This window comes from Pogoniulus pusillus, chromosome 1 (assembly GCF_015220805.1).
Source record: "Pogoniulus pusillus isolate bPogPus1 chromosome 1, bPogPus1.pri, whole genome shotgun sequence".
Classification (NCBI taxonomy): Eukaryota; Metazoa; Chordata; class Aves; order Piciformes; family Lybiidae; genus Pogoniulus; species Pogoniulus pusillus.
The window spans coordinates 37,788,605-37,802,977 of record NC_087264.1 but is presented as its reverse complement, the minus strand read 5'-3'; the positions used below and the strand labels follow the sequence as shown (position 1 = coordinate 37,802,977).

General features: G+C 40.0%; 1 protein-coding gene across 14 annotated transcripts in view; it reads right to left on the bottom strand.

Moving 5' to 3' along the window:
• NPAS3 (neuronal PAS domain protein 3) overlaps positions 1 to 14,373 on the bottom strand; it is a 665,104-nt gene that overhangs the window by 387,143 nt on the left and 263,588 nt on the right. The window contains exon 1 of one of the 14 annotated variants that reach the window (XM_064148646.1): positions 1,986 to 2,065. The exons of the other annotated variants lie outside the window; for them this stretch is intronic. Within the exon in view, the coding sequence (XP_064004716.1) occupies positions 1,986 to 2,007 (22 nt within the window). The 5' untranslated portion in view covers positions 2,008 to 2,065. Of the gene's footprint in view, positions 1 to 1,985; positions 2,066 to 14,373 lie in introns of those variants that run through there. 14 annotated transcript variants of the gene reach the window in all.

Genomic DNA, 14,373 nt, shown 5'->3' with positions numbered 1-14,373 from the left:
ACATAGCTGCATGGTTAAGAGTAAAAAATTCCATTTGGAGGTTATCTATACCCTTTTCCCAGAACTGTAAATATCCCATGGACGCTTCAGAGGAACATCCAGGAGAAATATATGAGACGATAGTCTCCAGCAAAGATTATCAGTCAAGAGAAGTAATTCTATGTCCAAACAGAAAATATAATGCACTGCTGATGTTGATCACAACAATGAAAAATAGCATTTAGAATCATAGAATCAGTCAGGGTTGGAAGGGACCGCAAGGATCATCCAGTTCCAACCCTCCTTCCCTGGGCAGGGACACCCTACCCTAGAGCGGGCTGGCCAGGGCCGCCAGGCCTTAAACACCTCCAGGGATGGGGTCTCAACCACCTCCCTGGGCATCCCATTCCAGGCTCTCACCACTCTCGTGGTGAAGAACTTCCTCCTCATGTCGCTCCATTCCCCCTAGTCCTGTCACTCCCTGATATCCTGAAAAGTCCTTCCCCTGCTTTTTTGTAGGCCCCCGTCAGATACTGAAAGGCTACAATAAGGTCACCTCAGAGCCTCCTCTTCTCCAGACTGAACAGCCCCAAGTGTTAGGAAAGTAAATACTGAAAAATAACATTAACAAACCCATATAACTTCTAGTACCATATATAAAAAAGGTGTTCTCATTTAGCAGTGGCTAACATGTAACACCAGTGATCCATTCAGCCTTTACCTCAGAAGCTAGTTTCATCCTAGGGCTACCATCAGCACTAGGAATCAAGATGAGAATTCTTGTGAAATGCACAGCTTTAAAGCAAAGTCCTAAAACCTGTCCAGTACAAAGAATTTAAAGTGCAATGTTCCCATAAAAGTAGCTGCACTAGAACGACAGAGCACAGCACATCCTATTGGCCTCACATACCAGGATGAAAACTCAGAGTATTTCCAGCAAAATCAAGATTGTTATGCACATGTATGAGAGCAAGTAAGATGTGAATCAGGATGGTTGGAGGTGACAATTGTACTGAGATACCGGACATTCTCTGTTTCTAGATGGAATCATAAGAATCATTAAGGTTGGAAGGCACTTCTGGAGGTCAACCAGTCAAACCTCCTGCTCCAAGAAGGGTCAGCATTGAATGGCGAGCAAGCTGACTAGTCATAAAACTGTCATCAAATCATACAAGCCACTCAACAGTAATAGTGTGACAAAATACCCTGAGGTAGGCAAAGAAACAAAGCTTTTTGAGTCAAAGAAAAAGAAACTAAATTCTTCTTAAATTGCCCAGGATATGATCAGATAGTTACAAGATTTTTGTATTACAGGCATTTTCATCTGTACAGAACAGTAAAAGAAGAGTTGTTCTGCTGTTTCACAACAAAACTGTTTCAGTACTCACAACGTTTCTTCTCCCGGTATTTTACCTCTTCCTTCCTAATCTGCAGGTTTAATTTTTCTCTCTGTGAATGGTTAACCTACATACCTTGGCACTTATAGAACTCTACAGTAATAACAACTGAGTACCTCATACTTTTATTGAGGAATACAGAAATATTATTATCCACATTAGCAGAAGGAGAATAAGACAAGGACAGCTTAACAGGTTTGTCCAGTGTCACCTGAGAACTAGAAATTAAGTTTAAACTCTTCAATGCCAGTCTAACTTTTACACTCTTAAGTCTTAATCTTTATAAAATAACTGTTTGTTTTTTCTTTATATTTGTGTCAACAGCAACTTTATCTTTCTGTCTTAAGAGTGCAATACGTCCCTTCTCTCACTTACTGACATCTTTCCTTGACCATTTGTAATGACCATCATCCTTTTTTGCCTTTGTTATTGTTTCAGTTACCAAGAACCCTATTTCCTTTCCTCTATTACTCTCACATATAAAAGGTTCTGTTCTGTCCCCATATCTCATATACAACACTCCAAATCAACTTCAGATTACAACACTCTTAGGATGTAGTCTCAAAGGACAGATTATATACTATCCTGTCACATCAGTTTGCAACTCACAGTAATACCCAAATTGGTTCATGCTGCAGTCCTAGTCCGAAAAGCCATCACTACTTCAGGCCAGGAAACCAGGTCCAGAGTGGAAATAGGCTTACCTTTGAGATCTGCCTTTAAAGACAGGGTGCATACAACTGGCACAAACCACCTGGCTCTGTGAACTCAAAGCAGCTCAAGCACACCTTTTAAAAGCAGACAAGATACAGCTGGGAGAGTTCCTGGTTTTAGTATCTTGCCTCACCAGCTATTTGGCTTTCTACCACACCCCCTACCCAGGTGGACTTCGAGCTGATTGTTCTTTCCTTTAATTTTAGATCACAGAAGACTTTTAGGACAACTAAACCCACCATCACCACCTTCGAGGCATAGGAAGTTTCATGTAAACATGAGGAAGATTTTTTCACTGTAAGAGTGACAGAACACTGGAACAGGCTGCCCAGGGGAGTTGTGGAGTCTCCCTCTCTAGAGATATTCAAGAACCACCTGGACACATTCCTGATAGAGGAGATTCTGCTCTGGCAGGGGGGCTGCACTGGATGATCTTTCAAGGTCCCTTCAAGCCATTCTGTGATTCTATGAATAAAGGACACACCACTCCTAACTGCTCCTACTAGAGTTTCATATATTCTTCCACCTCTTGGCAACCTTCAGCAGCATAAATCAGAGAGAAATGTCATGCCCTAAAGATCTGGCATGTCAAAACCGACTGGTGGGCTCCAAACAGTTATTCTGAAATTTGTGCTGGAATAACCTGTGGAAAATGGCAAGCTAACAAGTCACTTCCACAGCCCTTGCTCATGAGAACCCCTGCTAAGGATACACCAACCTAAGTAACAGAAATATTGGATCATCAAAAGAGAAAATTTAACCCTGGGAAAATGCAAGCCACAAGCGACATCCACTTCTGATCAGTTATTACACTGCACTCAGACATCAATCTGTCCTGTTTGGCCACCACAAAACAGAGGTCAACCTCTGGACAGAAACAGAACATTATGGACAGAACAAAATAAGTCCTTGTAAAAGTAAACAAGAGAAAAGTATGCCTATGAGATAGGCTGAACACTTCCTAGGACAACAAAATCCAGCTTTCATTGAAGGCTGTGTTGCCAGCACAAACATTTTGTAGTCTTCTGAACCCTGCCTGAAAAATTACAACCCTAAGAAATAGCAATTGTGAAAAGTACCTTTCTCTTTCAGCTATCCAGGTATCGCATATACCTGAGTCAATACAGTAATTTTTTCTCTCCTGGCACTAAGAAAACTATATTTCAGAAATATCTGTCCAGCATTCCTACTCAAACAGCATCCACACCATTACTTTCTGCTTCACCAAGGAAGCCACTACTCCTGCTTTTGTCTGAGTCATTGGGTATCAGCAGCCCTACTGAATTCCCCAGTTCCTAAAGTTATAAGGCTTGTTTTCTCTAGCTTTCAGGGAGTGGCAATTTGTCATATGGGGCTTCTACACCTGGATCTGCTCAGGTTCTCATCCTGGTGCAGAACATGAAGGCTACCAATGATGCAGATGAAATTCAGAGCCTAAGAAAAATGTTTCTGCCCTTTGACAGATGGAATTATTTCTTTATCTTGCTTTCTACTGTTAATCTTAAAAAGTATTCTCAAGTAAGTTGTTGGTACTCATGCAAGTGAACTCAATGGTTCCTAGTAAGATTATTACGTAAATTACAGCCAGTCAAATGTATATTTGCAGGAAAAGGCTTTCACATGAAGATTTGCAGGAGATGGCATCTGAACTATTTCTTGTGTGTTACACTGTCGTGAGAGCTCAGTTTCATTTTCGTTTGCTCTATCACAACTCTTCACCTCAATTACATAATAAAAACTTACCATTGTCTGTTACACTTCTAAAAACTTTGGATGTTATTACTACTTCTACTTCCCACTCCACTGAGCAATCTGAGAATGTACTCTCTGCTACATCCAAGCTGTTAAAATATCAATACAACTGAACGAGGCAAGTACTGATTTCATATCTGTGCTACTCTTCCAGTAGCACAGTTTTTTTTTCCCTGAAGCTCTTACCATGCTTAATCAAATGAAATCAATAGGATTTGAATTTTAAGTGATAGAAATATTGCTTACTGTGAGGTATTCTATTTGAAACAGAATCAGCTATAGCTAGAATAGTTTAAGCACTACAATTATTATTATTCTGCATTTAATAAGGACATCAATGTAGGTTTGTTAAAACAGAAGGAATTATTCAAAATTTTAGAAGTTATTTTTATAGTTAAAGTCCAAGGCTCATATAAAGGTAGAAATTTGCAATGGCTGAAAATCAATGCAAGTCTTCACAGTGTGGAAGCTAAAACCAGCACAGTGGATGACTTCAAGGATAATAATAGTAGATAACATGCTTAACACAACTTTCATAGGCTAAACTGCTTTTTGAAAACCTATCTCACCTACCATACAGTATAGAGTATGGGTGACAAGCAGCAGAACATCACCTAAGAGATGCAATAGAAGGGTTTGAATCTCTACCACCATTACTACCCTAGTAGTAGTAACTAATGTTTTGTGTGTCACTGAAAACACTCTTCATTAACACAACCAGGAGGTCTCTAAAGATGTCCATTACAGCATCCCTAACTTAAGATCTCTTAATACATTGAACAGTCACACAGCTTTCATGATAGTTATCCTTGTTAGAATATAATGAGCACATAATCTGGACAATATCCCTTACCTAAAATACATCTTATACTAATTAACAGAAGATAAATAAAAGCCAGAAGCAGATTTTACACACACACACGTATATATATATTTACATGTGCTACTGTACATGCCAGTGACAAAGACTGTCATCATTTTTGCAATGGTTTTATAGAAGTTGGATATGCTTTAGGGCTGCAGCTGTAGGTTTGCATACTTGAGTAATTAAAACTGGTTAAAAGTTTTGCTAACTTTGACTCTGAGATATGTAGTAGAGAGCCAATAATATCAGTAAATAGAGACTCCAGGAAAGTCAACTAAAATCATAGGAGTTCTTCTTGCCAAGCATAGTAAAAGGCTATCAGACACATCAATACGAGTTCTGCTCTCCTCACATCTGCACTGAAGTTCCTTTATTTCCTTTGCTGTTTTTAGAAAAACTCTTGAGCTTCACTGACCACAAAATATTAAAATCAGATCCTGTATCTTCCTACAGCTAATGGGGAGTACTTCCATGAAATCTAGCATTACTATTACATCTGCTGAAACGCTCCTTCATGATGGACAGCCACCTACTGAATTACCAGGATATTCTCTCTTACATTGCTGTGGCTTCCTTTCAAGGCAATTCACACATATAGTGACCTTGTCTGACTCCAATTCAGAAACTGAATATGAAAACACTCAAGAGGATATGGCTGTGATCCTAAAAATACTTCAATGTTTTGATAGAGATCAGAAAAGACAGATCTCTAAATTTTCTTCAGTTTAACAGCAGGTGCTGAATATCTTCAGTTGCTAAAATATATCCTTGGTCATGCGTCACCATGCAGATGGGTAGCATGTTCTGCTGAACCATGACTTTCAATGGTAGGTAGGTCTGTTAGCATTGAATGCAGGATCAGATCCCAGGAAATCTCAGCACTCTACAACCTAGCAAACTTGCACGTGTTCCCATCACTTTTCATGCTGTCTTTGAATAGCATTATTGTAAAAACAAAATAACAAAATTCCATAGTAAGCACAAGAGAGGTTGACTTACCCATTACAAGGAATGTAAAGAACAACAGTCTCATTTGGAACTCCATATTTATGATGGCTGTTAGACTCCAGTCTGAATTCTGTTCTATCTGTTTCACAAAAATCACAGAATCATAGAATGGTTTGGGCTGGAAGGGACCTCTGAAGGTCATCTAGTCCAATCCTCTCTGCAGTCAGCAGGGGCATCCTCAACTGCCATCAACACATTGCCCAGAGTCCTCTCCAGCCTTGCCTTGAATATTTCCAGGGATGGAGCCCTAACCACCTCCCTGGACACCTTGTCCAGTGTTCCACCAACCTCATGGTAAAGAACTTCTTCCTAACATCCAATCTGAATCCATTCTTCTCTAGTTTGAAGCCATTGCCCTTCATCCCATCACTACAGGCCCTTCTAAACAGCTTCTCTCCAACCTTGTTCCCTTTGTTGAAATACTGCATGAGAAATACTTTGGGAAAGTCTCCCGCAAGTTCGGAAGGCAGTATTTACAAAAGTACCTTGCTTGAAACAACGAAAACCCCAGACATGTCCTTGGTTTAGGAAATGCCTATAAAAGATCAAGGATCAGCATTCTCACAAATGAAATAACAGCCACCCTTACACCAACAGCACCTTCCAGCAGCTCTTCCATTTCTAAGGTTTGCCTTTGGCTAGCCTATGCTTCAGGCTGCTATGTTCCTCTTTGGAATGATATTTTTTCTTCCTTATAAACAGCAGGTGCTCTTAGTCATCACTGGGCATGCATATTCTGAAACTATAAACTCATCAGAATGAGTTAGGTGGTAGATTCCCTCAGTTGTAAACTGTCCATATTAATTCCTTAGCACCTAGCTGCTAAGGGTAAAATGTTAAGTTTCATATATATCATGCTTTGTATCCTCTGTGCAATTTGCTACTGTATGTGAGAGCTTTAAAACTCCAAGTGTGGAACATACGATGGGCTGCTGACATTGAAATGCTCAGTTTCTAGCACAATGGGGAAAATCAAAATAATAAAAAATCTAGCATTTCCCAAAATCATTCTTCTATATCCCACATGGAATTTTTTTTCTGCCTCTCAAGAGTCTAGTTATAATAATACCTGGGTTTCCTACTTTTTAATTAAGGTACCAGTCATTCTATGCTAGCAGTTTCCAACACTGAGCTCAAAACTCCTCACAACCAGCACTTAGTGATTGAGTTGGTTTTATTTATCTCTGTGCACATAATTCTTCCTTACCCAATTCAAGCAAATAAATTACTATTCCTTTCATTTGTTGAGAGATATGAGAATAATGGTGTAAGTCTGATAGTGCCATACGTGATGGTGCAAGCTGAGGCATATAAGACATTACTGGCAGGAATTTGGCTAGATGCATTCCACATAAATGAAAAGGCAGGTAATCACAAGAGAAAACTATAAAACTCATACACCACATCATTTTTTCATGTACTCTTTATGTGACACATTTCACTGAAGTACTATTTTTAAAATGTATTAGTTTCTTAGAGAGCTCTAAAACTTTTTTTTAGGAACTGCATTGCATACTCTTCAAAATCTCAGCACATGTCCAAGACACAAACCTCAGAAAAAGAAGAAAAAAAAAGAAATAAAAATTAGGAAAAAAAATAAACTTATCTGAAAGCTAACAGAGTAAATTTTAATTTGTAAAACCAGACTACCTTTGAAGTCTGATGTTTCAAGACTGTCTAGAGCTACTCTGCATTCTTCCAGAAAGCTAAGTCACTTTCTCAGCTGTAACATAGCTTCTAGGTTTGAGAGACAACATTTTTATCCAACCAAATAGCATGCATTTTTGGCCCTCATGTAAGTAGTTTCCAGCCCTCAACTGAGTAACAACAACCCCATGCAACACTACAGGCTTGGGGCAGTGTTGCTGGAGAGAAAGGGACCATGATGGAGAAAGGGACCATGGGGTTGGAATAGACAAACCACTCAATATGCACAAGCAGTGTGCCCAGGTGGCAAAGAAAGCATCCTGGCTTCTATCAGAAATGCTGTGTCCAGCAGGGATAGGGAAGTGATTGTCCCTTTGTACTCGTCTCTGGTGAGATCACACCTCGAATGTTAGGTTCAGTTTTGGGCACCTCATTACAAGAGGAACATGGAGGTGCTGGAGCAAGTGCAGAAGAAGGCAACAAAGCAGGGGAAGGGCCTGGAAAATAAATCTTACAAAGAGTGACTGAGGGAGCTGGACATGGTTAGTGTCATGAAGGGGAGGCTGAGGGGACACATCTTTGTCTACAACTACCTGAAAAGATTTTGTGGAGAGGCTGCTGCTGGTCGCTTCTCACAGGTAAATAGTGATAGAACAAGAGGGAATGGCCTCAGAAAGAGTGGTCAGGCACTGGAATGGGCTGTCCAGGGAGGTGGTTGAGTCACCAATTCTGGATGTGTTTAAAAGTTGTTTGGATGTGGTGCTTGGGGATATGGTTTAAGGGTGAACCTTTTAGAGTAGGGATATCAGTTGGACTTGGTGATCCTGAGGGTCTTTTGCAACCAGAATGCTTCTGTGATTCTGTGAACTTACAAGATGAAAGGACTGTTCCCCTATTAGATCTTAATGTCTGTGAAAAAAAAAACCATTCTGGATATCTGTTAGTGGGCAGTTTATAAATGTGAAGTTTTAAGTTCCTTGTAAAGCCAATAACCAATGCTTGATACATTTAGCAAGTTTGAAGCTTAATATATTGGCATCAGAGCATCCCGAAGGTAAAACTTGAGTGTTCTCAGGAGAAACCTTGGCTTGTTAATCTTGACTTATGAAAGTATTCCAGATTTTGATGTTATACTAGATAAACTGTCAACATTTGATGATTTATCATGATTTAACACTAACACTTAAGCTGCCATTTCTTATTTCTATGTGTCTAAGATGTTTATTTTTCAGGGGGAAAACCTTCAATATAGAATCTGTTAGTTGATAAGTTTTCTAATTTATAATATGGCATATACATATGTCCCCATCTGGTAGCCAAGGTCTGTTATGATATTTGATTTTGAAATGGATGCTTTCATTACTCTCCTTTTAATTTTTCCCCTGAAAAATCAAATATAGGTACTTTCAACTATCATTTAGCTATCAGTCAGCTGTTGTCCACATTGTTCAGGAATGTCACTAAGAAGTAAGAGTTAATAACATTTGAAAAACTCATGCAACAGAGCCAACATCCAAACACACTACTGCATTTGCCTCAAGACCTAGGAAACATGTACATTTATGTAGGCTTTTTGAGAGGAAACTAACACAATCCAAAAGTTTAGATCTTGAAGAGACAAGGAGGAATCTGTTTGCTTCTGTTCTATTTTGGAGTCCACTTGAGTAACTACAGTGCTGTGTTGGACTGATTCTAGTCTCCATACTCCTTCCTCCGTACCTGTAGGATGGCTCCTGCACCTACATACAAGACTTCTGAAACACATCAGGATCTATGCAACCACAGAGGCCCAGGAGTGTACAGCAGCTCAGAGAATCAGAGCTATAATTATTACAATTAATAACATAACCATAACAACAACTAATTAATTAAAATATCAACTCTCCCTTAATGAGAGAGATAAGAGTTGAAATTCATTATGGTCACAACACTTACATTAAGCATTTTTAGTGCATAATTTCTTGAAACAGATTTGGTTCTGATGGAAAATAGACACCCTATATTTCATGTTGATCTGGTGTCTAAAAGCATTCCAATCATGCTTAAGAAATGTGTCATCTTTCTGCTCCTTTGTATCTTCTTATTCTACTCAATGACAAAATAACTGAAGTAATTTGTGATTGATGCTCCACTCTTACATAGTTATTTGTTGGCAGTGTAAATTCTTCCTGATCTGTTTTCTCATTCTTTTCTAGAGGTGTGCATGATTGCTCTTTAACTCAAAAACTTTTAGCATATGCTTCCTACCAGAAATTGTCTGCTTTTGTAACTGTAGTGGTTGTGACAACCAGGGAGCAGAGTGCCAGATTACTTGCCATGACACCTGTCACTTTATTCAAACATCCACAGTTAAATTGCTCACTACAATTTTTAAAAGTGCAATTAAATCTCTCTACTCCTCTTCCATTCTGTTTTCCTGTTAAAAACCTTAGTAGTGAACCAAAGCTTAATGACACTGGTGATCACAGAGACATAGTAGGACAGCTCAAATGACCAGAATGTGGTCCTTTTTAGGAAAGACAGGTTACAAGGGGAGGTGGTGGAATTGCCCTTTCTGCAAGAGAGCAACTAGAATGTAATGAGCTGAGAGTTTGTGGGTGAGAATCTGTGGGTGGGACAGGCTACAGTTGTGGGTGTCTATTACAGGGCACCTGATCAGGATGAGAAGCTGATGAGGTCTTCTACAGGCAGCTGATAGCAGCCTCTCAATTCCAGGCCCTAGTTCTCATGGGGAATTTTAACTACTCAGATACTTGCTCCAAAGCCTCCTCAGCCAGCCACAGTCCAGGAGGTGGATTGTGAAATGGTTGAAGGAAATAAGTCAGAGAGTTGTGAATGTGACAGAGTTTAGTTGGAAGCTTGTATCTAGTGGAGTCCCTCAATGGTCAGTACTGGTCCCAGTACTATTCTATATATTCATCAACGACCTGGGTGAGGGAACAGAGTACACTGTCAGCAAGTTCACCCAGTTTTGTGTCATCAGTGAAGTGGCTGACACACCAGAAGGCTGTGCTGCCATTCAGTGAGAGCTGGACAAGCTGCAGAGTTGAGTGGGGAGAAATTCAATTAAATACAATGAGGAGAAGCGTAAAGTCTTGCACCTAGGAAAGAGCAACCCCATGCAGCTGTATAGGCTGGGGACTGATCTGGTGGAAAGCAGCTCTGGGGAAAAGGACCCGGGAGTCCCAGTGGACAACAGGATGGCCATGAGGCAGCAATATGCCCTTGTGGCCAAGAAGGCCAATGGCATCCTGGGGTGTATTAGAAGGGATGTGGCTAGTAGATTGAGAGAGGTTCTCTCCCCCTATTTATTCTGCTCCACTGAGGCTGCATCTGGAATACTGTGCCCAGTTCTGGGCCCCTCAGTTCAAGAAGGACCTCAGGGAAGTGCTTGAGAGAGTCCAGCACATAGCCACAAAGATGTTGAAGGGAGTGGAACATCTCCCTTATGAGGAAAGGCTGAGGGTGCTAGGGCTCTTTAGCTTGGAGAAGAGAAAACAGACAGGTGACCTCATTCACATTTATAACTGCATGAAGGGCAAGTGTCAGGCTCTTCTCAGTGATGCTCAATGACAGGACAAGGGGCAAGAGCTGCCGTTAGAAAATATATGCTGTGGAAAAAATAAGAGGAGTTGTTCACTTCCTTTCTCAATCTTCCTACAGACTGAAACAAGGTTTCAAACTCAGCGATCTGAACAGCATAGTTGTGCTTGGCTGTTTGGCTCACCATCTGCCAGAAAGCAATGCTACATTGCCAATACTGCTTTTAGCAAGAAAAACGTTAGCACTAGTTACCATGTAGATAATCTTTTCTGCACAGAGGAAATCAACATTCCTTCTTTATTAAATTGTTAAGCCTCATTAACAGCATGTTATTTGACTAGACCAGCAACTTGCCCTGATGTGCTGCTCATTTAAACTGTCACTTTTTTGAACCTGGGAATAGTAGAACTGCTACCTTCTCAATGATACCATCAGTGGTATCATGTCCTCTTATTATGCCTTCTCAGGTTTCACTTGAATAGATGTGACTCAGCTGGAGGAGGTTATGTGCAGTGACAAAGGCTTGGAACATGTCTGCGGCATGTATAACTAACATCAGCACTGAACTGTTAAAAGTGATTTCTTTGCCACCTTCAGTTCTACTACAATGAGCTTCAAAAACAATATCTGACTCAGTCAAAATCATTTTACAGATTTTTAACCATGAGAACTGAAAACTCTCACCAATTCTCAATTGCAGATATCTGGCTTAATAGTCTGAACCTCTTCTGGAATACTGTAATGAGATATGGATCCCAATAAAAAAAAGCCATTCCCTGTCATATTCAGGCTACCTTTTAGCTTCAAAAAACTCTCTTCCTAGAATTATCTATTTCTTCACTTTTGAAAACCCCAAACCATTAGAGAAATTCCAGTTGCTCTGTACATTTGCCAACACTCTTGCTAGATGTTCAAAGCAGTGCTTACTTCCTGAGGGTAAATGCAATGAGTCCAAAGTACTGCCACACTCCCCTCCTAAAGGAGAAGCAAAACAAAGAGACCTACATTTGGGAACAATTCTTGTTGATTCATCTTCTCATACATAGATAGAGAGAAGAAAGTAACAGTTCTTTCCCCTTTTGTTCAGTGGGTGGGAGAGGCTATTTTACAGGGTTCCCAAGCAGGTAGGTCTATGACACCATCTTCTACTGCCAATAGGTACTACAGTAAGGAGAGTCAGTGAGGGTGGATGGGGCTCCCTCACTGCTTTCATGTCTGCATTGACTGCACATTTGCTTCTAAGGTCTTATTCTGTATTCAGAGGCAACCTCTTGTTGTAAGACCACTTAGTTGACTTTCCTGGTTAATAGCTCCTGAACCTAGCTATCATTTTCCCAAGCAGCCTGTTCCCTGCATAATGTTATCTAATAAATCCATTTATGCTTGCAACTAAAGTAAGCTTGAAATGCTACTGCCTTTTCCCCCCAGATATAATTTGTAAACTTCACCTTCAAAGTATTGTATTGCTTTAAGTCCTTAGTTTGATTCTTTTTTTTTTTTTTTTAATTAGTGCTATCTGCTATGAGAAATCATTGGCTCAGATCCTCTGTACTTCTTTGCTAAAGACTGCTGGATTTTTACATATTAAGCTGAATTCCATTCTGCTTCTCTTCTGTTATGATAACCAGTATTTGGTCTCATGCACTCCTGTACACAACGGTCAGTATTTAAGCAATTTCTTCCTTCTGCTTTTACTTCGTCATCTAACTGTTAATAATTCCTTTTCCACAGACCATATTCCTACTTTGTTTTGCCAGCCTTTATCGCTGTTGTTACTTTCTACACCAAGTCCTAACTATAGATCTTTCAGCTTCATTTATCATCCTTTCTCCACTACCTTCTCTACCTATAACTTAAGACTCGTGATCATTAAACATCCATCTCACAAACTTCCCTTTAAACATTCCCTGGTTTACAAACGCAAGTGTCATCACCTAACAAAGACACCTAACCTAGGTGATTCATTATATGATGCTCGGTGTTTCAAAGAACACTGGCTTCTAGGAGGAGAGAGAAATCTGCCTGGTGCTTTGAAAGGCATTCTTTCCTCATCACGTGAAACATCTTATGATCAATTCCAGAGGGCTGGAGCACCTCTCCTCTGAAGACAGATTGAGAGAGTTGGAGTTATTCAGTCTGGAGAAGAGAAGCCTCTAAGAAGACCTTATTGTGGCCTTCCAGTATCTGAAGGGGGCTACAAGAAAGCTGGGGAGGGACTTTTCAAAATGTCAGCTAGTGATAGGACTAGAGGGAATGGAGCAAAACTAGGAGTGGGTAGATTCAGACTGGATGTTAGGAAGAAGTTCTTAAGCCTAAGGGTGGTGAAACACTGCAATAGGTTGCCCAGAGAGGTGGTGGAAGCCTCATCCCTGGAGGATTTTAAGGCCAGGCTAGATATGTCTCTGAACAACCTGATCTAATGTGAGGTGTCCCTGCCCTTGGCAGGGGGCTTGGAACTAGATGGTCCTTGAAGTCCTTTCCAGCCCTGACAATTCTGTGATTCTATAATTCAATTACTATAGGCAAATAAGTATCATCATAGAAGAATATGCCACAAACATTCTTGAACTAGCTATGCCCACACAGACTTCTGTACCACCTGTTTGGCCCAATTAATTACTCCATGAGAAATCCTATTCATTTTAACAAGGTTGCTTCTGCATTTTGATACTTTAATAACAGGAAATGGATATATCTTTCTGACAACTCAGTAGTATTCAATTATTTGTAAGAGTTTTGCCAAAGGCAACTCTGAAAAGCAGGCTATTGTCAATGGACTTAACCTTGTCAGATAAGGGCTTGCACACTTACCAGAAAAACTGCAAAGGTCTGCAAATCATATGTAGAAAGACACTAGATTTTGAAGCCTAACATTTTCTGCCTACATTTCTCTGTTGTGCCTTGCAAACAGACTGCACTTTTCTGTTGCTGTGTTTATCAGTTGGAATAGCACTATATCTGCTTTGTTTTTTGTGCTAGGAGCTTCCATTACTGTTAGCACGCAACTGACACAAATGTAGCTGAGATCCGAGCTGGGAATCCTCTTGCCCAGATGCTACTATCCAACAAACCTTGATCAGTTCCATCACTGCCTTACAGTGTTACAAGGACAGAAAATACTCATGTCTCCCTTTCCTTCTTCTTCCTGGACATCTCCAGTATCACAGTACAGAGAGAACTGCAACACCCCACTCTATTTCAGGATATGCTGAAATTATCTGAGAGTGAGAAAGGTGAAAAATAAAGATTCAAAACTCTGGATATTTCACCAATTCAATCCTAAAGGAAATGTGTACACAATATATTTACAGCAGACAGCAAAAATATTCTGAAATTCTGTTTCCCTGTGTTATTACAAAATGACAATATTGTTTTTAACCCATTTCCTTTAACCGGATTGACAGAATTACAGGTTGACATTACTGTGAAATTTTATGATGTATTATGTTAAGCATGCCAGTTTGATTA